The sequence below is a fragment of the Leucopleurus acutus genome (assembly GCF_964270905.1).
Source record: "Leucopleurus acutus genome assembly, chromosome: 6".
Classification (NCBI taxonomy): domain Eukaryota; kingdom Metazoa; phylum Chordata; class Mammalia; order Artiodactyla; family Delphinidae; genus Leucopleurus; species Leucopleurus acutus.
In genome coordinates, this window is record NC_139149.1 from 91,926,821 (window position 1) to 91,953,401 (window position 26,581).

Below are 26,581 nucleotides of genomic sequence, written 5' to 3' on the forward strand. Positions count from 1 at the left end.
GCTATACTAAATGGAAAAAAAATACTGAAGTTGTTGAATATAGAATTTTCAATATGGAATATTTGTACCTGAAAAGGAAATGTACCCATAAGGAATGAAATATGGGAAATGTTGATAATAATATTTTAATTATAATCTGAGCCTTTTAAAAAAAATTTATTTTGTTGAAGTACAGTTGATTTACAATATTGTGTTAATTTCTGCTGTACAGCAAAGTAATTCAGTTATACATATATACAAATTCTTTTTCATATTCTTTTCCATTATGGGTTTATCACAGGATATTGAATATAGTTCCCTGGGCTATAGAGTAGGACCTTGCTTTTGTTTTTTTTTAATTACTTAGTTTATTTCATTTTTGGCTGCGTTGGGTCTTTGTTGCTGCACATGGGCTTTCTCTAGTTGTGGCAGGCGGGGGCTATGCTTCATTGCGGTGCGTGGACTTCTCATTGTGGTGGCTTCTCTTGTTGCAGAGCATGGGCTCTAGGTGCGCGGGCTTCAGTAGCTGTGGCTTACAGGCTCTAGAGCACAGGCTCAGTAGTCGTGGCACAGAGGATTAGTTTCTCCGTGGCATGTGGGATCTTCCCGGACCAGGGTTCGAACCCATGTCCCCTGCAGTGGCAGGCAGATTCTTAACCACTGCGCCACCAGGGAAGCCCCTGAGCCATTTTTGTGCTTATGAAAATTTTCAAACATAGACAAAGAGTAAAAAGGACCCAAGGGATACCAAATATCCATCACCGACTTGCAATAATGGTAAAAAAATTTTCCAACTTGCTTCATCTTATTTTTTTTAGTGTGTTATGGAACAAATTCCAGACACCATACCATTTCACACTTACATATCTCAGTATGATGCTGAGACATTTTAAAAGTTGTTGACCAGGAATTGGTAATTATTTTCATGCCATGCCATAAATTTTTTTCAATTTACCAGGAAGTTTTAAATTTGTATGCACTTAACTTCAAATTATATAGAGCAACAGAGCTACAAGGAAAAAATAGACAAATTCAATATAATAATAGGAGATTTAGCATACTGCTGTCATTCGCTGATAGAGGATACCTCTTTCAGAACCAGTAGACACCCCCCCCAAAAAAGTTAGTAAGGATATAAAAAACTTAAATAATGTAAGCAGCAAATTTGATTCAACAAGCAGATATATAGTCACTATACTCCAAAACTTTAAATTACAAATTATTTTCAAGCACAGTTGGAACATTTTTAAAACTGACCATATTGTGCTATAAGGCAAATTTTAACAAATTTCAAAGTATTAAAATTATACGAAGTGTGTTTGTTGACTTGTAGTTAAGCTACAAATCAGTAACGAAAAAGTAACTGGAAGTTATGAAATACACTACTTCTAAGTAACACCCCAAAAAACAAATCACAATTGGAGTTAGAAAATAAGTTAAACAGAATGATAATAAAAATATTACATAGCAAAACTTGGATGTGACTAAAGCTGTGCTTACAGGAAAATGTATAGTCTTTTTTTCCCAAGGTAACAGTAGTGTTTTTTTTAAAATTACACACGTCTATAAACTTAATAAATAGGTTTTCTCTATTTTTTTATACAACAGGTTCTTATTAGTCATCAATTTTATACACATCGCTGTATACACGTCAATCCCAATCACCCAATTCACACCACCACCCCCACACCCCTGCAGCTTTCCACCATTGGTGTCCATACGTTTGTTCTCTACATCTGTGTCTCAATTTCTGCCCTGCAAACTGTTTCATCTGTACCATTTTTCTAGTTTCCACATATATGCATTAATATACAATATTTGTTTTTCTCTTTCTGACTTACTTTACTCTGTATGACAGTCCCTAGATCCATCCACGTCTCAACAAGTGACCCAGTTTCGTTCCTTTCTATGGCTGAGTAATATTGCATTGTATATATGTACCACATTTTCTTTATCCATTCATCTGTCAATGGGCATTTAGGTTGCTTCCATGACCTGGCTATTGTAAATAGTGCTGCAATGAACATTGTGGTGCATGTGTCTTTTTGAATTTTGGTTTTCTCTGGGTATAGGCCGAGTAGTGGGATTGCTGGATCATATGGTAATTCTATTTTTAGTTTTTTAAGGAACCTCCATACTGTTCTCCATAGTGGCTGTATCAATTTACATTGAGGGTTCTCTTTTCTCCACACCCTCTCCAGCATTTGTTGTTTGTAGATTTTCTGATGAAGCCCATTCTAACTGGTGTGAGGTGATACCTCATTGTGGTTTTGATTTGCATTTCTCTAATAATTAGTGATGTTGAGCAGCTTTTCATGTGCTTCTTGGCCATCTGTATGTCTTCTTTGGAGAAATGTCTATTTAGGTCTTCTGCCCATTTTTGGATTGGGTTGTTTGTTTTTTTAATATTGAGCTGCATGAGCTGTTTATATATTTTGGAGATTAATCCTTTGTCCATTGATTCATTTGTAAATATTTTTTCCCATTCTAAGGGTTATCTTTTCATCTTGTTTATGGTTTCCTTTGCTGTGCAAAAGTTTTTAAGTTTCATTAGGTCCCATTTGTTTATTTTTGTTTTTATTTCCATTACTCTAGGAGGTGGATCAGAAAAGATCTTGCTATGATTTATGTCAAAGAGTGTGCTTCCTATGTTTTCCTCTAAGAGTTTTACAGTGTCTGGTCTTACATTTAGGTCACTAATCCATTTTGAGTTTATTCTTGTGTATGGTGTTAGGGAGTGTTCTAATTTCATTCTTTTACATGTAGCTGTCCAGTTTTCCCAGCATCACTTATTGAAGAGACTGTCTCTTCTCCATTGTATATACTTGCCTCCTTTGTCATAGATTAGTTGACCATAGGTGTGTGGGTTTACCTCTGGGCTTTCTGTCTTGTTCCATTGATCTATGTCTCTGTTTTTGTGCCAGCACCATATTGTCTTGATTACTGTAGCTTTGTAGTATAGTCTGAAGTCAGGGAGTCTGATTCCTCCTGCTCCGTTTTTTTCCCCTCAAGACTGCTTTGGCTATTTAGGGTCTTTTGTGTCTCCATACAAATTTTAAGATTTTTTGTTCTAGTTCCCTAAAAAATGCCATTGGTAATTTGATAGGGATTGCATTGAATCTGTAGATTGCTTTGGGTAGTAGAGTCATTTTCACAATATTGATTCTTCCAATCCAATAACATGGTATATCTCTCCATCTGTTGGTATCATCTTTAATTTCTTTCATCAGTGCCTTATAGTTTTCTGCATACAGGTCTTTTGTCTCCCTTGGTAGGTTTATTCCTAGGTATTTTATTCTTTTTGTTGCAGTGGTAAATGGGAGTGTTTCCTGAATTTCTCTGTCATATTTTTCATCATTAGTGTATAGGAATGCAAGAGATTTCTGTGCATTAATTTTGTATCCTGAAACTTTACCAAATTCATTGATTAGCTCTAGTAGTTTTCTGTTGGCATCTTTAGGATTCTCTATGTATAGTGTCATATCATCTGCAAACAGTGACAGTTTTACCTCTTCTTTTCCAATTTGTATTCCTTTTATTTCTTTTTCTTCTCTGATTGCTGAGGCTAGGCCTTCCGAAACTATGTTGAATAATAGCAGTGAGAGTGGACATCCTTGTCTTATTCCTGATCTTAGAGGAAATGCTTTCAGTTTTTCACCATTGAGAATGATGTTTGCTATGAGTTTGTCGTATATGGCCTTAATTATACTGAGGTAGGTTCCCTCTATGCCCACTTTCTGGAGAATTTTTATCATAAATGGGTGTTGAATTTTGTCAAGAGCTTTTTCTGCATCTATTGAGATGATCATATGGTTTTTATTCTTCAGTTTCTTAATATGGTGTGTCACATTGATTGATTTGCATATATTGAAGAATCCTTGCATCCCTGGGATAAATCCCACTTGATCATGGTGTATGATCCTTTTAATGTGTTGTTGGATTCTGTTTGCTAATATTTTGTTGAGGATTTTTGCATCTATATTCATCAGTGATATTGGTCTGTAATTTTCTTTTTTTGTAGTATCTTTGTCTGGTTTTGGTATAAAGGTGATGGTGGCCTCATAGAATGAGTTTTGGAGTGTTCCTTCCTCTGCAATTTTTTGAAAGAGTTTGAGAAGGATGGGTGTTAGCTCTTCTCTAAATGTTTGATAGAATTCATCTGTGAAGCCATCTGGTCCTGGACTTTTGTTTGTTGGAAGATTTTTTTTTTTTTTTGTGGTACACGAGCCTCTCACTGCCATGGCCTCTCCAGCTGCGGAGCACAGGCTCCAGACACGCAGGCTCAGTGGCTATGGCTCATGGGCCCAGCCGCTCCACGGCATGTGGGATCCTCCCGGACTGGGGCACAAACCCACGCGCCCCGCATCGGCAGGCGGAGTCCCAACCACTGTGCCACCAGGGAAGCCCTGTTGGAAGATTTTTAATCACAGTATCAATTTCATTGCTTGTGATTGGTCTGTTCATATTTTCTATTTCTTCCTGGTTCAGTCTTGGAAGGTTATACCTTTCTAAGAACTTTTCCATTTCTTCCAGGTTGTCCATTTTATTGGCATAGAGTTGCTTGTAGTAGTCTCTTAGGATGTTTTGTAGTTCTGCAGTGTCTGTTGTAACTTCTCCTTTTTCATTTCTAATTTTATTGATTTGAGTCCTCTCCCTCTTTTTCTTGATGAGTCTGGCTAATGGTTTATCAATTTTGTTTATCTTTCAATGAACCAGCTTTTGTTTTTATTAATCTTTGCCACTGTTTTCGTTGTTTCTATTTCATTTATTTCTGCTCTGATCTTTATTATTTCTTTCCTTCTGCTAACTTTGGGTTTTGTTTGTTCTTCTTTCTCTAGTTCCTTTTGTTGTAAGGTTAGATTGTTTACTTGAGATTTTTCTTGTTTCTTGAGGTAGGCTTGTATAGCTATAAACTTCCCTCTTAGAACTTCTTTTGCTGCATCCCACAGGCTTTGGATTGTCATGTTTTCATTGTCATTTGTCTCTAGGTATTTTTTGATTTCTTCAGTGATCTCTTGGTTATTTGGTAGTGTATTGTTTAGCCTCCATGTGTTTGTGTTTTTTACGTTTTTTCCCCTGTAATTGATATCTAGTTTCATAGCGTTGTGGTCAGAAAAGGTGCTTGATATGATTTCAGTTTTCTTAAATTTACTGAGGCTTGATTTGTGACCCAGGATGTGATCTATCCTGGAGAACATTCTGTGCACACTTGAGAAGAAAGTGTAATCTGCTGTTTTTGGATGGAATGTCCTATAAATATCAATTAAATCTATCTGGTTTATTGTGTCTATTAAAGCTTCTGTTTCCTTATTTATTTTCATTTTGGATCATCTATCCATTGGTGTAAGTGAGGTGTTAAAGTCCCCCACTATTATTGTTTTACTGTCGATTTCCTCTTTTACAGCTGTTAGCAGTTGCCTTATGTATTGAGGTGCTCCTGTGTTGGGTGCATATATATTTATAATTGCTATATCTTCTTCTTGGATTGATCCCTTGATCATTATGTAGTGTCCTTCCTTGTCTCTTGTAACATTCTTTATTTATTTATTTTCTTGCAGTACGTGGGCCTCTCAGTGTTGTGGCCTCTCCCGTTGTGGAGCACAGCCTCCGTATGCACAGGCTCAGCGGCCATGGCTCACGGGTCTAGCCACTCCGCGGCATGTGGGATCTTCCCAGACCAGGGCACAAACCCATGTCCCCTGCATTGGCAGGTGGACTCTCAACCACTGCGCCACCAGGGAAGCCCTAACATTCTTTATTTTAAAGTCTATTTTATCTGATATGAGTATTGCTACTCCAGCTTCCTTTTGATTTCCATTTGCATGGAATATCTTTTTCCATCCCCTCACTTTCAGTCTGTATATGTCCCTAGGTCTGAAGTGGGTCTCTTGTAGACAGCATATATATGAGTCTTGTTTTTGTATCCATTCAGCAAGTCTGTGTCTTTTGGTTGGAGCATTTAATACATTCACGTTTAAGTTAATTATCTATATGTATGTTCCTATGATCATTTTCTTAATTGTTTTGGGTTTGTTTTTGTAGGTCCTTTTCTTCTCTTGTGTTTCCCACTTAGAGAAGTTACTTTAGCATTTGTTGTAGAGCTGGTTTGGTGGTGCTGAATTCTCTTAGCTTTTGCTTGTCTGTAAAGCTTTTGATTTCTCCATCAAATCTGAATGAGATCCTTGCCGGGTAGAGTAATCTTGGTTGTAGGTTCTTCCCTTTCATCATTTTACCTTCTGGCTTGTAGAGTTTCTGCTGAGAAATCAGCTGTTAACCTTATGGGAGTTCCCTTGTATGTTATTTGTCATTTTTCCCTTTCTGCTTTCAATAATTTTTCTTTGTCTTTAATTTTTGCCAGTTTTATTACTATGTGTCTTGGCGTGTTTCTCCTTGCGTTTATCCTGTATGAGACTCGCTGCACTTCCTGGACTTGGGTGGCTTTTTTGCTTCCCATGTTAGGGAAGTTTTCGACTGTAATCTCTTCAAATATTTTCTCGGGTCCTTTCTCTCTCTCTTCTCCTTCTGGGACCCTTATAATGCGAATGTTGTTGCGTTTAATGTTGTCCCAGAGGTCTCTTAGGTTGTCTTCATTTCTTTTCATTCTTTTTTCTTTATTCTGTTCTGCAGCAGTGAATTCAACCATTCTGTCTTCCAGGTCACTTATCAGTTCTTCTGCCTCAGTTATTCTGCTATTCATTCCTTCTGGTGTAGTTTTCATTTCATTTATTGTATTGTTCATATCTGTTCTTTAATTCTTCTAGGTTTTTGTTAACCATTTCTTGCATCTTCTCAATCTTTGCCTCCATTGTTTGTCTGAGGTCCTGGATCATTTTCACTATCATTATTCTGAATTCTTTTTCTGGAAGGTTGCCTATCTCCACTTTATTTAGTTGTTTTTCTGGGGTTTTATCTTGTTCTTCATCTGGTACATAGCCCTCTGCCTTTTCATCTTGTCTATCTTTCTGTGAATGTGGTTTTTGTTCCACAGGCTGCAGGATTGTAGTTCTTCTTGCTTCTGCTGTCTGCCCTCTGGTGGATGAGGCTGTCTAAGAGGCTTGTGCAAGTTTCCTAATGGGAGGGACTGGTGGTGGGTAAAGCTGGCTGTTGCTCTGGTGGGCAGAGCACAGTAAAACTTTAATCCGCTTGTCTGCTGATGGATGGGGCTGGGTTCCCTCCCTGTTGGTTGTTTGGCCTGAGGCAACCCAACACTGGAGCCTACCTGGGCTCTTTGGTAGGGCTAATGGCAGACTCTTGGAGGGCTCACACCAAAGAGTACTTTCCAGAAATTCTGCTGCCAGTGTTCTTGTCCCCATGGTGAGCCACAGCCACCCCCTGCCTCTGCAGGAGACCCTCCAACACTAGCAGGTAGGTCTGGTTCAGTCTCCTATGGGGTCACTGCTCCTTCCCCTGGGTCCTGATGCGCACACTACTTTATGTGTGCCCTGCAAGAGTGGAGTCTCTGTTTCCCCCAGTCCTGTCAAAGTTCTGCAATCATATCCCACTAGGTTTCAAAGTCTGATTCTCTAGGAATTCCTCCTCCCATTGCCGGACCCCCAGGTTGGGAAGCCTGATGTGGGGCTCAGAACGTTCACTGCATTGGGTGGACTTCTGTGGTATAAGTGTTCTCCAGTCTGTGAGTCACCCACCCAGCGATTCTGGGATTTGATTTTGCTGTGATTGCGCTCCTCTTATCGTCTCATTGTGGTTTCTCCTTTGTCTTTGGATGTGGGGTACCTTTTTTGGTGAGTTCCAGTGTCTTTCTGTCAATGATTGTCCAGCAGCTAGCTGTGATTCTGGTGTTCTCACAAGAGGGAGTGAGAGCACGTCTTCCTACTCCGCCATCTTGGTTCAAGCCCCATGCCATAATTTTTTATCTTGTGGTAATAAAGTCCAAAGGAATCTTTTCCCCAAGCTTGAACTGCTTCCAAAGGTTGTGTTTTCTAAAAGAACAGGTGCTCACCTTTTTCCACTAGTACATACTTTCACGGTAAACCAAGCTCATAATTGTAAATATCGCCCTTTTATTTACAAAGAATGCAAGTTATTAAAGGGGTACATCCAACTCTGGATCTGATTTTTAAATGCAAATTTGTGAACATTAGTGTTTATTAATAGGAACAGATTAGTCACCGTACATCTGCAACCACCAATCATGACCTGCTTGCGTATAGGGCACCTTAGTTGAGAGCAAAGGCTACGTGGGGCCACTTTTTTTGTGTTGAGGCAGCAAGTGGGAAAGTGGGGCAGTGGGTGGGAGGTATCAAGGTATTTTTGACAGAAGAGGTGAGAAAGCCGTTTCTTGTAATGGGATCTGTGACTTAGTGAGGACCTAGAGTTGGCAACGTCGCAAATGGTGTCAGCACACATTAAGCCAAGCACTAAGTCAGGGGGTATATTCTTAGGTGCTGAAAGTACATTTCAGAGTTATGGGAAGTAATTTGGGCTTGGCGTTTAAAACTATATTCAATATTATAGCATTATATAAGATAAACTAAGTATATATATACATATATACATATATATGTGTGTGTGTGTATATATATATATTAGAAGCTATAGAAAAGCTATGAGATACTTAGGTTTTTAAAAACGTACATGGGGTTAAAAGAAATGAAAAAAATGCTTTGTATTATTCTTCCTTAATGTGTGATCCTTAGACTTTCTGTATTAAAATCATGTGGCATGTTTGTTAAAAATATACATAGCCTGCAGACCTATGGAATCCATATCTCTAGCGATGAGATCTGATAGTCTGCATTTTAAGAAGCTCTAGACTGATTCTCATTCGTATGCAGTTTAACTATGGAAAAATAAGTGAGGATGAGTCAGTGGTTCCTAAACCTCTGACCACCGTGTGGGGTCAGGCTGGCTGCATCCTTATCATCTGTGAGGCTTTACAAAGCACACATTCTTACACTCCTCTTTCAGAGACTCTGGTTTTGAACTTCTGAATAAGATTCAAAAACTGCTCAGGTAATTCTGATGCACAGGCAGGTTTGGAAATCCTGGCATTAAATGACCAACCTCTCAAGTCCTTTACAACTCTAATAATCAGTGATTCTTTGCATTGTAACTAAGATATCAAGATACTGTCTTTGATATCAGTTTTTTGTAACAGATCTGAAATTGCACAGTGATTTTGCATCTTCCATAAAAACAGAAGTTAGTAACAGGCAGAATCATCTTAAATAATCCTCTTAGCAGTATTAGAGAAGAGACCTGAAAGCAAAATGATCAGACCCTATATTTATCTATTTTTTTTAATTTTTAATTTTTAAAATTTATTGCTGCATAGTTGATTTACAATGTTGTGTTAATTTCTGCTATACAGCAAAGTGATTCATATATATATATATATATACATTCATACATATATATACATATATATATATACATACGTATATATATGTACATTGTTTTTCACATTCTTTTCCATTATGGTTTATCACAGGATATTGAATATAGTTCCCTGTGCTATACAGTAGGACCTTGTTGTTTATCCATTCTATATATAATAGTTTGCATCTGCTAATCCCTAACTCCCAATCCATCCCTCCCTCACCCACCCCTCCCCCTTGGCAACCACAAGTCTGTTCTCTATGGATCAGACCCTATATTAAAATAGTTATATAAGACCCCTTATTAACATATGCTATGTGTCATCAGATTCCTAAAAGTCAAGGTGTCCAAATCAAGCATTAGATAGAGAGGAGGGAAGTGTTGTTCAGGAAAATTCTTAGGCCAACACTATAGAAAATGCATTGTTGAAACTTCAAAGCTCTTTTTTAATCTACAACCATTACACTCTCTCTCCTTCATTCCTCCAACATGGGAAAACCCCTACAGGTTGCCACAGTTTTGATGACCATCTGTCTTCCAACCAAGATGGCGGAAAAAGCAAAAACGTGGTGAATCTTGGAGCAATCCGACAAGGCATGAAGCGCTTTCAGTTTCTGTTAAACTGCTGTGAGCCAGGGACAATTCCTGATGCATCGATCTTGGCAGCCGCCTTGGATCTTGTAAGTTGTTGGAAGAATTTTCTCACCCTGTATCCCATTCCAGTTTAATTCTACTAATGGAGGAAAGCATGAATCCCTACTCCAAAGCCTAACTATGGGGTTACGTTTTTGGTCTTTTTTTTTTTTCCTCAGCATTAGTGGCAAGAGGAGGGGAAATGTAGTAAGGTGAAAGAAGAAAAGAAAGGGGAAAAAATCTTAGTAAATATATTCTGTACAGCATCATGATTAACAGTATATGAGGATTCTGGAATGAGACTGCCTGGGTTAAAATCACTCTGACATTTATTAGCTAAACCCTGTAAAATGAGATTAAGAGTAATAATAATATTATGCCTACCTCCTAGGGTTAGTGTGAGGATTAAATGAGATATTAGATGTAAAGTCCTCATCATAATGCCTGAAATATAGCAGTTGCTCAATAAAGTAGGTCATTATTATTATTACATTATTAGTCATGTCTGTCATGTATTAGTCCTTTAAACTCTGTCTTGATTTAATTGCATATTAATTGAGTGAAAATATGAAGCAAGGATCAATTGAAATTAATTGCACAGAAGCACCTTGAACATTGTGTAGCCTTATACACATGTAAGAGATTCAAGAGTATAATGTGGATCTTGTTTAGAAAGTATTTTTGTCAAATAAACGAGACCCAGATATGAGTTTTGAACACAATCTTTCAATTTCCTTTATTTATCTTCTGGTTTAATAAATCCTTCATATGCTATATAAATACTGGGTACAAAATTCCAAGTAAATATCAAGAAGTAAAAGTTTTCTGTATTCACATTTTAAGAAGAAAAACTAAAATAGACATTTTTACAACAAAAACCCTTTAGCCTGCCTACAAATGATCCCTTTTTATAACACATGAATATGTAACCACTGGCCACTCATATTTTACCTTGGAAAATAGTCCAAACCATTTAATATAATTCATGACATTTTTCTGGAACATTAATAGCTTTTGCTCTCACGATATTTAGTGACCAGCAAGGTATGTAGCTTCACTTAAGCTGAAAATGCAAATACCACTGTAATCACCCAGAATGATGACCTGTGGTTATTTAAGATTTTTCAGTCAGTTTCCGATTCCTGGACATTGGTCTTTGAAAGTATTTTTTTTTAATTCCAAAGTGTTTAATGTGTACTGATATATGCTATCATGACTGTAAAATGTAGAAAGTCACAGGTCTCCAGGAGAGCTGAGGCAGGTGGCAATCAAACAATTAAAGAACAATGAGATGCCTGTCTAAAGCAAGAGAGCTGACAAGGCAGAGAGCCAATTTCTTGTTTTCTAAGTGGGAGAGAGGAAACCAGCCTGTCACTCTTTTGAGTCATGCATGGTTCTTCTTAATCACCAACTGGCCAGGGTTCAAAGCCAGGAAAGGATAGAGCCAGATTAGAACAGACCTTATATTTGGTACAATACCATGTTGACTCTCTCATTAAAAATTATGTGAGATCACTATAGGAACTTTAAAATGTGAAAAATAAGAAATTCTGTATTTTAAACCTGAGAGTTTAAATGTGATTAAGAAAGTGAAGATGACACAAACTAGTTGAACAATGGTTAAATACACAATAACTATGGTGCATTAGAACTTTATGGGTAGTTTATGCTACAGTGTTCCAGATGTACTATCATGTCCATCTTTGTTTCAATCCTAAAGTCACAGATACTTTGGAAAATTTTTAGACAAGTGAGACATCAAATTTCTCCAGCAACTGTCTGAGTGTAAGGAAAATGATAATAATGAATCATGTTACTTCAACTTACTGTTGAAAGAGAAAGATAGAGGCACAGCTGCCCATACAAATTGGACAATGATAGGATAATAGCATTTGGACAACTGTCAGTAAAATAAGCACCTGATGACAGAGAGAATGGATTGTCCTTCCCTCTTGTGGAAAGCCTCAGCCCCACACCCACAACTCTTTCAGAGATCCTGAGTGAAGTCTCCACATGAATGCATATCACATACTGGACTCCAAGCCACTCTTTTCATTCACGCATTTTCCACATGAGAGAACAAAAGCCTCAAGAGCTAAGGTGACTTTGCTCAAGGTCATATAAGCCAGTTGAAGTGAAAACTGGGCTCAGAGAAGAGCCTTCTGATTCTATTCAGGACTCTTTTGACAATACCGTATACTTTCTCTGTAAAAAAAAAAAAAAAAAAGTTATTTAGGTAAATCGGAAAGAGTGTCTCTTGATACGCTGAAAATGTACTTAAATATATATGGTCTCCATAATAAGGAAGATGGCAAATGATTTCTAATGGTCCAAAAGCAATTGAATCATTTTTTTAAAAAAAGTCATGTGAATACATGATGAATTTATAATAGGAACATATAGGAGATTTTCAACTTTAAAGATTCACACTACACATTCACCCACTAAACCAGTGATTCTTAACATTTTGGAGACATAAACTCTTTAAGAACTGAATGAAAGCTATGGAGAGCTATGGAGAGAATTACACTTACAGACAAAATTCAGCCTGTAATACCAGAAGGTTCATGAACTCCCCCAAAACCCACCCATGAAACAAAAAATGGGAAGAACACAATCTCAATGTATTATCATTGGCAAAGAGAGACTCTTTAATAAAGTAGTTGGAATGATTTTATTATCATTGATGGTGTAAAAACAGAAGGAATAACTGCTTCCTACATAAAAAGCTTTTAAGCTTTATAAGATATGTGGTCATGGGAGAAACAGGAGGCTTGTCACAAAGAGAGTGATACATTTGAAAGTTTAAAAAATAATCCCAGTCAAGGGCTTTCCCTGATGGCACAGTGGTTAAGAATCCTCCTGCCAATTCAGGGGACATGGGTTTGAGCCCTGGTCCAGGAAGATCCCACATGCCCTGGAACAACTAAGCCCGTTCACCACAACTACTGAGCCTGTGCTCTAGAGCCTGCAAGCCACAACTACTGAAGCCCGTGCACCTAGAGCCTGTGCTCTGCAACAAGGGAAGCTACCACAATGAGAAGCCTGTGCACTGCAACAAAAAGTAGCTCCTGCTTGCTGCAACTAGAGAAAGCCCACATGCAGCAATGAAGACCCAAAGCAGCCAAAAATAAATAAATAAATATATTTTAAAGTAATAAATAAAATCGTGTTATCAATAGGTTCTTTAAAAAAAATAATCCCAATCAAACAAATTAATACTGGCTTCTGAATGGAGATTATAAAAGTATTCATCAATATTCTTCTTAAAATAATCAGTCTCTTGGATGCTGGAATTTCATTCCCTCTCATCAGATGGTTCCATACCTATATGATTTCCAACTGCTATAATGCTTAGAGTTTTCAAGGAGATTTATTTCATGACTGAATTCCAGAAAACATTTAAAATTTATTTTACTTCCTCCAAATAAGACTATGGCCAGGTAGTTACCAGATCACTAGATTCTCCTTCCTTCCCTTTCTGTTGGACCAACTCTGGCCCTGCTTGACCTTCTCAATCTTATTAATCTCATGGCAATAAATAAAATAAAGGGGGTTTGATACTTATAAGTGGTGTCTTCAAGCTTCAAAGTAAAGAAGCATTTTCTGATCACTATAGATGTCCAGTGATGAAGTAGATACATTGAGAAGTAATTAGCTCTTTGTCACTACACTGGACTCAATGGGGAAGTACAGGAAGACTCAAGAAGGGGGTGGTTAGTATGAGTTTCTTTCATATCTGAGAATCTTTGATTCTAGGTCAAGGCCAAGGAGTGTCCAGAGGTCAGAATCAGTCATGGTTTAAAGGAAACAGACAGAATCTAGGTAGACCTGGTTGGTTGAAAAAAAAAGGGATAGGTGGTGATGGTGGTGGTGGTACTCATGGTGGTGGTAATGTTGGTGGTGATGGTAGTCATGGTGGTGGTGTGGTGGTGGCGGCAGTGGTGAGAGAGGTGGTGGTAGAAGATAACAAAAGTAACATTTTCATTGTATGTCATAGTTAATGAAGCACCTTCACATTCATTGTCTTATTTGTTGATATAGGAGGATAGGGTTAAGCCAGGACATGGTCCCCAAATGAGGGTACATTCAACTTCAGTTTCTCAGGTATAGAAAAGTGAAGGAATTGAAGTCACTGGTCAATACTGGCAAGAGAACTGAGAGGAAGGAAAATATAGCTGCATGTCCAATATGTTTGAATCATAGTAACATCCTGTTTTTACCATCATTGTGCAAGTGTGGCAATTGCAGTTGTTCATACCTGTCTCTTTGGGTTAGGAGACCCTTGAGATTAACATTCACAAGTTGTCTTCTATTAAATGTATTATTAACTTTTGTATCCTCTGTGTTTGGTTTCACTTAATATCTGATCTCATCTGCTTCCTGACTTTCAGAAATGCTTCACTTTTAAATATGTTCTAGAATGAATTTGGGAGTGTTCCTCCCTCTGCAATTTTTTGGTAGAGTTTGAGAAGGATCAGTGTTAGCTCTTCTCTAAATGTTTGGTAGAATTCATCTGTGAAGCCATCTGATCCTGGACTTCTGTTTGTTGGAAGATTTTAATTACAGTTTCAATTTCATTACTTGTGATAGGTCTGTTTATGTTTTCTAATTCTTCCTGGTTCAGTCTGGGAAAATTGTACCTTTCCAAGAATTTGTCCATTTCTTCGTGGTTGTCCACTTTATTGGCATATAGTTATTTGTAGTAGTCTTTTATAATCCTTTGTATTTCTGTGGTGTCAGCTGTGATTTCTCCTTTTTCATTTCTAATTTTATTGATTTGTATCCTCTCCCTTTTTTTCTTGATGAGTGTGGCTAAGGGTTTATCAATTTTGTTTATCTTCTCAAAGAACCAGATTTTAGTTTTATGGATCTTTGCTATTGTTTTCTTCATTTCTCTTTCATTAATTTCTGCTCTGATTTTTATGATTTCTTTCCTTCTACTGAATTTGGGTTTTTTTGTTCTTTCTCTAGTTGCTTTAGCTGTAAGTTTAGATTGTTTATTTGAGATTTTTCTTGTTTCTTGAGGTGAGATTGAAATGCTATAAACTTCCCTCTTAGAACTGCTTTTGTTGCATCCCATAGGTTTTGGGTCATCATGTTTTCATTGTCATTTGTTTCTATGTATTTTTTAATTTCTACTTTGATTTCTTCAGTGATCTCTTGGTTATTTAGTAGCACAGTGTTTAACCGCCATGTATCTGTGTTTTTTACAGTTTTTTTTTCCTGTAATTGATTTCCAATCTCATAGTGTTGTGGTCAGAAAGGATGCTTGATACGATTGCAATTTTCTTAAATTTTCCAAGGTTTGATTTGTGACCCAAGATGTGATCTATCCTGGAGAATGTTCCATGTGCACTTGAGCAGAAAGTGTATTGTGCCACTTTCCAGTGGCATGTCCTATAAATATCAATTAAATCTATCTGGTCTATTGTGTCATTTAAAGACTGTGTTTCCTTATTTATTTTCTGTTTGGATGATCTATCCATTGGTGTAAGTGGGGTGTTAAAGTCCCCTACTATTATTGTGTTACTGTTGATTTCCCCTTTCATTGTTGTTAGCATTTGCCTTATGTATTGAGGTGCTCTTATGTTGGGTGCATAAACATTTATAATTGTTATATCTTCTTCTTGGATTGATCCCTTGATCATTATGTAGTGTCCTTCCTTGTCTCTTGTAACATTCTTTATTTTAAAGTCTATTTTATCTGATATGAGTAATGTTACTCCAGCTTCCTTTTGATTTCCATTTGCATGGAATATCTTTTTCCATCAATTCACCTTCAATCTGTATGTATCCCTAGGTATGAAGAGGTTCTCTTGTAGACAGCATATATATGGGTCTTATTTTTGTATCCATTCAGCCAGTCTGTGTCTTTTGGTTGTGTCATTTAATCCATTCACATTCAAGGTTATTATCAACATGTATGTTCCTATTACCCTTTTCTTAATTGTTTTGGGTTTGTTTTTGTGGATCTTTTTCTTCTCTTGTGTTTCCTGCCTAGAGAAGTTTCTTTAGCATTTGTTGTAAAGCTGGTTAGGTGGTGCTGAATTCTCTTATCTTTTGCTTCTCTCAAAAGCTTTTGATTTCTCTGTTAAATCTGAATGAGATCCTTGCTGGGTAGAGTAATCTTGATTGTAGGCCACCATCACCCTGATAGCAAAGCCAGAAAAAGATATCACAAAAAAAGGAAATTATAGATCAATATCACTGAGGAACATACATGCAAAAATCCTGAACAAAATACTAGCTAACAGAATCTAACAACATATCAAAAGGATCATACACCATGATCAAGTGGGGTTTATCCCAGGGATGCAAGGATTCTTCAATATATGCAAATCAATCGATGTGATAAACCATATTAACAAATTAAGGAATAAAGAACATATGATCAGCTCAATAGATGCCAAAAAAGCTTTTGACAAAATTCAACATTCATTTATGATAAAAACTCTCCAGAAAATGGGCATAGAGGGAACCTACCTCAACATAATAAAGGCCATATATGACAAACCCACAGCAAACGTCATACCCAACGGTGAAAAATTGAAAGCATTTCCACTAAGATCAGGAACAAGACAAGGATGTCCACTCTCACCACTCTTATTCAACATAGTTTTGGAAGTCCTAGACATGGCAATCAGAGAAGAAAAAGAAATAAAGGAACACAAATTGGAAAAGAAGAAGTAAAACTGTCACTGTTTGCAGATGACATGATACTATACATAGAAAATACTAAAGATGCCACCAGAAAACTACTAGAACTAATCAATTAATTTGGTAAGGTGGCAGGATACAAAATTAATGCACAGAAATATCTGGCATTCCTATACACCACCAACAAAAAATCAGAAAGAGAAATTAAGGAAACAATCCCATTCACCATCGTAACAAAAAGAATAAAATACCTAGGAATAAACCTGCCTAAGGAGGCGAAAGACTTGTACTCAGAAAACTGTAAGACACTGATGAAAGAAATCAAAGATGACATAAACAGATGGAGAAACATACCATGTTCTTGTATTGGAAGAAGCAGTATTGTGAAAATGACTATACTACCCAAAGCAATCTACAGATTCAAGGCAATACCTATCAAACTACCAATGGCATTCGTCACAGAAATAGAACAAAAAATTTTACAATTCGTATGGAAACACAAAAGACCCCAAATAGCCTGAGAAAACCATAATTCAAAAAGAGACATGTGGGCTTCCCTGGTGGCGCAGTGGTTGAGAGTCCGCCTGCCGACGCAGGGGACACGAGTTCGTGCCCTGGTCCGGGAAGATCCCACATGCCGTGGAGCGGCTGGGCTCGTGAGCCATGGCTGCTGAGCCTGCGCGTCCAGAGCCTGTGCTCCACAACGGGAGAGACCACAACAGTGAGAGGCCCCCGTACCGGAAAAAAAGAGATGTACTCAATGTTCATTGCAGCACTGTATACAATAGCCAGGCCATGGAAGCAACCTAAATGTCCATCAGCATGAATGGATAAAGAAGATGTGGCACATATATACAATGGAATATTACTCAGCCGTAAAAAGAAATGAAATTGAGTTATTTGTAGTGAGGTGGATGCACATAGAGTCTGTCATACAGAGTGAGGTTAAGTCAGAAAGAGAAAAACAAATACCATATGCTAACGCATGTATATGGAATCTAAAAAAAAAAAAAAGGTAGATGAACCTAGTGGCAGGGCAGGAGTAAAGACGTAGACACAGAGAATGGACTTGAGGTCACGGGGAGGGGGAAGGGTAAGCTGGGATGAAGTGAGAGAGTAACATTGACATATATACACTACCAACTGTAAAATAGATGGCTGGTGCGAAGCAGCTGCATCACATAGGGAGATCAGCTCAGTGCTTTGTGACCACCTAGAGGGTGGGATAGGGAGAGTGGGAGGGAGACGCAAGAGGGAGGGGATGTGGGGATATATGTATACATATAGCTGATTCACTTTGTTATACAGCAGAAACTAACACAACACTGTAAAGCAATTATATTCCAATAAAGATATTTTAAAAATTATATTCTATATGTTTTCCAGTGCATTTGTGGTTTTAGTCATATACATATATGTGTGTGTATAAATATAGAGAGATAGAAATACGAATATAGAAATATATATAGATGTAGATATAAATGATACCGCTGGATAGATTGGTGACAGATAGATATAGATGTCAGATAGATATGCAGATGCAGATATAGGTACAGATATACAGATTTATACATAGGTATAGATTCTACCATTTCATCAGATAGCATTTGGGAGAGGAGGGGAAAATGAATGTCTTCAGTTCATCATCACTTTCCAGTCCTTCACTTTCTCCCATCTCTCTTTTATTGTTTGCTTTTGTTGGATGTCGCATTCATTTTTTTAAGTGCAGCTTAAATACAGTGTTTACATTATGATTTAATTTTATTTCAGAACAGTTTTCATTGTTTCGTTGCCTTCATCATAGAATTTATATGTGATTGTTTTCAAGTTTCCAATTTTCTTCAGAATTAAAAAGTATTATTAAATGAAAGAAGTACTAGAAGTGTCAATGTTCAAAGTCTTGCCAATCTGAAGGTTTTTGTTTTAAACAGTCCTCTTGTCATTATTGGATCCGTTTTTAGTCCAGCACAGCTCCTCCTCACACTCTTCCTCTTTATTGTAAATTTAATAAATGCAACTGTAAGGTATTTTTAAAAAGATATGTCTTATAAAGGACTCATTTTATCTTTAGGTTCATATAATCTACAAGCACAAAAATAGTTCAAATAAAAGGCACTTCTGTCTATTTTATGTATATTTCAGGTGAAATTATCCTTTTATACCCAGTTGAATATATAACATGTACAGACATAGTGATATCTAATTTACTGGTAATTTATTAGCATAAATAACACATAATGTCAGTTTGCTTTAGGAACAGTTTCATGAATATAAGAGAGTCAATGGGATCATAGTTTTCTCCTTAGTCTGTGGATAGAGAAAACCTAATTCATGTTAAATTATAATAGCTTCATAAATAGATAGTTTTAGGAGGACTGGTTATATAATTTTTATCCAAATTGGGACACTTTTGAGAGTGAAATGGAGTGCTATCAATAATTATACCAGTTAGACATAAACTAGAACTCTTGAGGAAAATGAAACATTTGGTTACCATATAGTCATACTTTCAGGTTCACTGCAACACATGTAATCCACATTGGGGTTTACCATCATAAAACTACTTGGTGATGAATGGATATTAGCTTTTTTCAAGGAATTAGGAATATATGCAGACTAGGAACTATCAAAGCAAAATAATATTGTGTCCTCTTTTGAATCATAAGGAAAGTTGAAATAATCCAGTAATAACCAAAACTAAATGGTCAAATTATTCACTTTATTCTAGTGGTATTCCTATACTGAATGTTTGAAAACATTCTATGAAATGTAACATAAAAAGGATGTATATCATGAATATGTAGAGTTTAAAGAAAAAATTTGAATGTCACATATCCACCACATATCTTAAAAAATAGGACGTTTCCACTTTCTTTAAAGTCCCCTGTATCTCCTTCCCTAATTACTCACCCCTACCTCCTAGAAGACACTGCTGTCTTAAACTTTGTTTTTTTTATTTTTTATTTTTATTTATTTTATTTATTTTATTTTTTTTTAAACTTTGTTTTAATCTTCCCTGTGCTTGCTTTATTTTACCACATGAGCTTGTATCCCTAGAGAATATATCATTTTGTTTTGTTTCCTTATACTGTATGTTAATGAAATTTTTAATGTAATTTAATTTATAAAAATTTTCTTTAGTGGTTAGCATTTTTATGTCTTTTCAAAGAAATCCCAAGGTAGTAATAAATACGTATTAAATTTTCCTCTAAAAATTTTAAAGTCTGCGTTTCACATTTAGGTCTTTAACTAGAATTTATTGTGTGTATAAAACAGGATTTTTTTTCTTTCTTTTCTTTTCACGTAAAAAAATTATTCTAGCATAATATATTGATTAATTCATACTTTATTATCTGATGTGCAACAACCATCTTAATCATGTGTCAGGTTTCTAGGCATGCATGGGTGTAAGTCTGAGGTTTTTTTTCTGTTGCATTCCATGTGTGCTCTGAGTTAATCTACTCTGTCTTAATAGCTTGAACTTTGAACATCACCTAGGTTGTTCTTGGCTCCTTACTCTTCCATGTGAATTTTATAATTAGCTTGTCAGTTTCTATGAAAATATTTTGATTTATTCTTGGAATTACATTGAATCCACAGATAAATTTAGATATAATTAAAATTCAAATTGAAATCCAGATCTGAATTGATAATTCAAAAGTTCTATTTCTTTGAGTACATTTAAGTAATTTTAATCTTTTTAGCAATTTGTCAGTTTTACCTGCATTTTCATATTTGTTGGATTAAAATTGATCATAACATTTTCTTATTAGTTTTTGATCTTTGCAGCATCTGTAATTATTTTTTCTGTTTTTTTTCCTAAAATTATTTCCTTTTCTTTTCTTGATTAGGCTTGCCAGATATTTGTCAATTTCATTAGTCTTTTTTAATGCTACAATAGACATTCTCTCTATTGTATCTCGTTCTCTAATTCATTAATTCCTGCCCTTATTATTGTTTTTATTGAAGGATAGTTGATTTACAATGTTGTGGTAGTTTTAGGTGTACAGCAAAGTGATTCAGTTATAAATACACATATACGTATAATATTCTTTTTCAGATTCTTTTCCCTTATAGGTTATTACAACATTGAGTATATCCTGCCCTTATTTTTATTCTTTCCTCCTTCTTGCTTTGAATTCATTGTATTATTTTTTTATTATTATTTTTTTTTGCGGTACGCGGGCCTCTCACTGCTGTGGCCTCTCCCGTTGCGGAGCACAGGCTCCAGATGCACAGGCTCAGCGGCCATGGCTCACGGGCCCAGCCGCTCTGCGGCATGTGGGATCTTCCCGGACCGGGGCACGAACTCGTGTCCCCTGCATCGGCAGATGGACTCTCAACCACTGCGCCACCAGGGAAGCCCGAATTCATTGTATTATTATTTTACCTTGTTAGTTGATTGCTTAGCTCATACTTTTATTTTTTCTGTTCAAAAACTGAGCATTTAGCTATTCATTTCCCTCTAAATACTCTTTCAATTATGTCATAAATTTTGATAAGTAGTATTTATGTTACAATTTATTTTTAAGTCCTTTTTAATTTATTTAATGGTTTCCTTTTCCATGGGTTATGTATATATGTATGAGTGTGTGTGTTTCAGTTTTATAAATTTCAGAGTTTTGTTAGGTATCCATTTGTTATTGATTTCTAACTTCATTTTCAGATACTGATTCTTTGGAATTAATTTAAACTTGCTTCATGAACTAGAGCATTATTATTTTTTGTAAATGTTCTATGTGTAGTTGAAAAGAATGTGCATTCTCCAGTTGTTGGGCACAACATAGAGGCTTTTCTTTCCTTTTTTTTTTTAATTGAAGTATAGTTGACATACAATATTATATTAATTTCAGGTGTACAACACAGTGATTTGGCATTTATATACATTATGAATTGATCACGGTAAGTCTAGTAACTATCTGTCAACTTTGTCATACAAAGTTATTATAATATTATTGACTGTATTCCCTATACTGTATATTATATCCCAGTGACTTATTTATTTTATAACTGGAAGTATGAAACTTTTAATGCCCTTCACCTATTTTACCCAAACCCTGTTCCCCCCTCAACCTCCCATCCCCACCTCTGGCAACCACTAGCTTATTCTCTGTATCTGTGAGTCTATTTTGCTTTGTTTGTTCATTTTTTTGTTTTTTAGATTCCACATATCAGTAAAATCATACAGATTTTTCCGTCTAACTTATTTCACTTAGCATAATACCCTCTAGGTCCATCAGGGTGCAGTGTTTTATATTCAAGTCTTCTATATTCTTATTTTTACCCCTCACTACTTGATCTGTCAAACACTAAGTTGTGTTAAAATCTCCTCTATGATGACAAACTTGTCCTTTTATTTTGTAGTTCCAGCAATTTCTGTTTTATTGATTTAGAGGCAGATCGTTTAGAAGTATGACAAGTATCTAGTGCTATGAACCTTTTATCACTATCTAGTGACCCAGTTTATTTCTAGCATATATAAGATATATTTTTCTTTGATAGTAATACAGCTGAAACAGTTTTATTAGCATTGATCTGGTCTTTTTGCCAGTCCTTTCCTTTCAACTTTTCTACATCTTTGTGTTTTAGATATGTGTCTTGTAAAAAGCAAGTATTTGAATTTTTATAACATTTTAGTGACCTTTTTTTCCCTAGAAAATTTAGCACATTTGCACAGATTATGATTACTTATATAGATTCACTTCTGTCTTCTTCTGCCTACTTACCACATTTTTCATCATTTCATTGTATATGTTTCATTATTTCATTTTTTCATTATTTCATTTTTCATTATTTCATTGTATATTCATTATTTCATGCCTTCTTTCAAATAGTGTTGAATTTTGTTTTATTTCTCTTGCTTTGGTTTGGTTTAGCTTTGTTTTATTCATTTTTCTTTATCAGCTTTAAAATTATTCTATTTATATTTTTTAAAATTGCATGCATATTTAACTCAACAAAGTCTAAATTTAATGAATATCTTTACTCTTCTTTCAAACAGTAAAAGACTGTAGAGGGTTTTAACCCCAATTATTGTTCAAGATTTAGTTCTCTCTTATTTTTGTTTTAACATTGATAAAGTAGACATTATTTTTATTGATTGTTAGGAAAATGATTTTTAAATTTGCCCAAAAGCTTAGCATAGTCTTTGCTCACCATTTTTCCTTGCATCTCAGACATTCCTTTCTAAGATCTATATCCTCCTGAAGGAAAGCTTTCAGACACTTCTTTGGTGATGATCAACTGGCAGTAGCTCTCTCAGCTACAGTTTAATTGAAAATGTCTTTATTTTGGTTTCATTCTTGAAAGATACTTTTGATAGAATGAGAATCATAGGCTAACATTTTCTTTCTGTACTTCAAAGATATTATCCCCTTCTCTTCTGGCTTAATTGACATTCTTTTATAGGTAATGTGTCTCCCCCAATTCCTTCTCCCAGTTGCTTTTATTGTTGATCTTCTCTTTATTATTGATCTTTTTCACTTTCACTAAAAAGTTTCTAGCCTATATTTCATATTTCATTAAGTCTGTGAATCATGTAATTGGCATATTTTGTCTATTCTGGAAATTTTCCAACGGTTATTTCTTCAAAGATTGTGTCTTTCACATTTTCTCTAATTTTTCCTTCTATAAACTGAAAAGATGCATGATAGAGCTTCTCAGTTTATCCTCTGTTTTTGACAACTTCTTTCATATTTTTCGTTTCTTCATCTCTTTCTATGCTGTATTCTGTAATTCTCTTCCATTTCACTTTTTCTTTTTTCAGCTGTGTCTAATTTCATGGTTCTTAACCAGGGGTAACTTTGCCCACCAGGGGGCATTTGGCAATGTTTGGAGGAATTTTTGGTTGTCATGACTTGGGAATTGCTATTTGCATCTAGTTGGTAGTTAATAAAGATTCTGATAAACATCTCATAATACATAGTGCACACTTCACAAAAAAGAATTATCTGGCCAAAACGGCCAATAATGCTGAAGGTGAAAAAAACTGATGTAATTTTTATTTGAATCTGTCCATTGAGTTTTAAATTTCAAGTACTACATTTTTTTATTTGTAAAAGTTCTATTTCTTGTTTTAAAACTACATGGTCAACTTTGATAACCTAATTCCTTCTACTTTCAATACCCACATTAATCTGTAGATGTATTTGATACATTACGATTCCTATAGCCACAGTCTTTGTAAAGGGTCTGATTCTACACTTTGCTGTTTCTTCCTACTCTGACTCATGGTGAATTTTTTAAAACATGTTTTTAATAAGCTTAACTCCTTGAAACTTTATCTGTGCTGATTCTTTAAGACCTGTGTTAGAAGCAGTGTTATTCAGTGGACCAGCAGTATTAGCAACATCTGTGAGTATGTTAGAAATGCAGATTTCCAGGCCCTGCAACATCTGCATCAGAATCTCTGAGGGTGGGCCCAAAGAATCTATTTTAACCATATTCTCTTATGCATACTCAAGTGACTCTTATGCATACTCAAGTTTGAAGATTTGAGAAGTACTAATATAAAGTATTCCTCCAGAGAGGCTTTCCATTTCTTTTCCTCAGGCACCTCAAAACATCACCAACCTAAGATCTTTTTTTTTTTTAACATCTTTATTGGGGTATAATTGCTTTACAATGGTGTGTTAGTTTCTGCTTTATAACAAAGTGAATCAGTTATACATATACATATGTTCCCATATCTCTTCCCTCTTACGTCTCCCTCCCTCCCTATCCCACCCCTCCAGGCGGTCACAAAGCACCGAGCCAATATCCCTGTGCCATGTGGCTGCTTCCCACTAGCTATCTACCTTACGTTTGGTAGTGTGTATACGTCCATGACTCTCTCTCGTCCTGTCACAACTCACCCTTCCCCCTCCCCATATCCTCAAGTCCGTTCTCCAGTAGGTCTGTGTCTTTATTCCTGTCTTACCCCTAGGTTCTTCATGACATTTTTTTTTTCCTCTTAAATTCCATATATATGTGTTAGCATACGGTATTTGTCTTTTTCTTTCTGACTTACTTCACTCTGTATGACAGACTCTAGGTCTATCCACCTCATTACAAATAGCTCAATTTCGTTTCTTTTTATGGCTGAGTAATATTCCATTGTATATATGTGCCACATCTTCTTTATCCATTCATCTGTTGATGGACACTTAGGATACTTCCATGTCCTGGTTATTGTAAATAGAGCTGCAATGAACATTTTGGTATATGACTCCTTTTGAATTTTGGTTTTCTCAGAGTATATGCCCAGTAGTAGGATTGCTGGGTCATATGGTAGTTCTATTTGTAGTTTTTTAAGGAACCTCCATACTGTTCTCCATAGTGGCTGAACAAATTCACATTCCCACCAGCAGTGCAAGAGGGTTCCCTTTTCTCCACACCCTCTCCAGCATTTATTGTTTCTAGAATTTTTGATGATGGCCATTCTGACTGGTGTGAGATGATATCTCATTGTAGTTTTGATGTGCATTTCTCTAATGATTAGTGATGTTGAGCATGCTTTCATGTGTTTGTTGGCAATCTGTATATCTTCTTTGGAGAAATGTCTATTTACATCTTCTGCCCATTTTTGGATTGGGTTGTTTGTTTTTTTGTTATTGAGCTGCATGAGCTGCTTGTAAATTTTGGAGATTAATCCTTTGTCAGTTGCTTCATTTGCAAATATTTTCTCCCATTCTGAGGGTTGTCTTTTGGTCTTGTTTATGGTTTCCTTTGCTGTGCAAAAACTTTGAAGTTGCATTAGGTCCCATTTGTTTATTTTTGTTTTTATTTCCATTACTCTAGGAGGTGGGTCAGAAAGGATTTTGCTGTGATTTATGTCATAGAGTGTTCTGCCTATATTTTCCTCTAAGAGTTTGATAGTTTCTGGCCTTACATTTAGGTCTTTAATCCATTTTGAGCTTATTTTTGTGTATACTGTTAGGGAGTGATCTAATCTCATACTTTTACATGTATAAGATCATTTTTTAACTACTTTTTGGGTGCAAGGAGCATGAAAGTAGTGCCCGTTCTAGTCCAAACTTATATGAAAATGTGGAATTTTGATTAGAAGTTCTCATTTAAGACTTTTTCTTCTTTTCCTTTTCTACCCAGAGCCAAGACTAGTCGTGCAAGCTTATTTCTGTGGGGTAGATCATTTTATTTTTCATGCAGTAAAAGTGACACGCACGTGGGATATTGGCTTTATATAGGAGTGTATGGCCTGATCTCACACTCCACTTTGGACCCAGACATTTAATTTGTGGCCCATTGAAAACCCATACTCTGGTCTTGCCATAGTCAGTAGAAACCCTTGGGGGATATATTCCTACACTAGTTCACACCTCTCTCCCTACCTTCACCCCAGAATTGTACTTTCTTGTAATTTCTGCTCTCCAATGGTCTATCATCTCATGTTAGAAGCAAAAGCAAAAACAAAGTGAAAAAAATTGGGGTATTTTATCTAGCATTTTTTAGGTGTCTAAACCAAAAGATATTTGTCTTCACACCTAATCTATCATATTGTCAGAAACAGGAGTCCTCATTTGGTTTTTAAAACACTTACCCAAGATATTAGCATGATCTGAGTAAGTGTTAAAATGACTACCCCACCAGACTGTGTACTAAACAATAATGCCTGCCTCTAGCCTGACATCTGAATCATTTCTGTTGCCCTCAGCTACTGCAGAAAGGGGCAGGGACAGAGACAGCCTGTCAGTTGCTTAATGATCTCAGTCAGGCAGAGAATTCAGTACAAGCTAAGTAATAAATACTGAGTCACAAGCACATGCCCTCTAGCAAATGAGGTTCCAGTGTACACGAAGAACCACAATAACTGCTTATTCCCAGTGTTTTTAAATAAATAGGTATCTTGCACCAGCAAGAGCTTTATATTTTATTGTAAGGCAATACAAATAGTATGTAATTCCCCAGGGACCACCATAAAATATTCACTTTTTAAAACCAGTTAGTTCCTGTCCTGTGTTACGAGTTTTCA

At 36.1% G+C, this 26,581-nt stretch overlaps 1 protein-coding gene across 5 annotated transcripts in view; it reads left to right on the top strand.

Moving 5' to 3' along the window:
• UNC80 (unc-80 homolog, NALCN channel complex subunit) overlaps nucleotides 1-26,581 on the top strand; it is a gene marked incomplete at both ends in the record, with an annotated part of 242,147 nt that overhangs the window by 74,864 nt on the left and 140,702 nt on the right. For all 5 annotated transcript variants that reach the window (XM_082840708.1, XM_082840711.1, XM_082840709.1 and 2 more), the window contains one exon: nucleotides 9,826-9,998. In XM_082840708.1, the coding sequence (XP_082696834.1) occupies nucleotides 9,826-9,998 (173 nt within the window). The remainder of the gene's footprint in view (nucleotides 1-9,825; nucleotides 9,999-26,581) is intronic.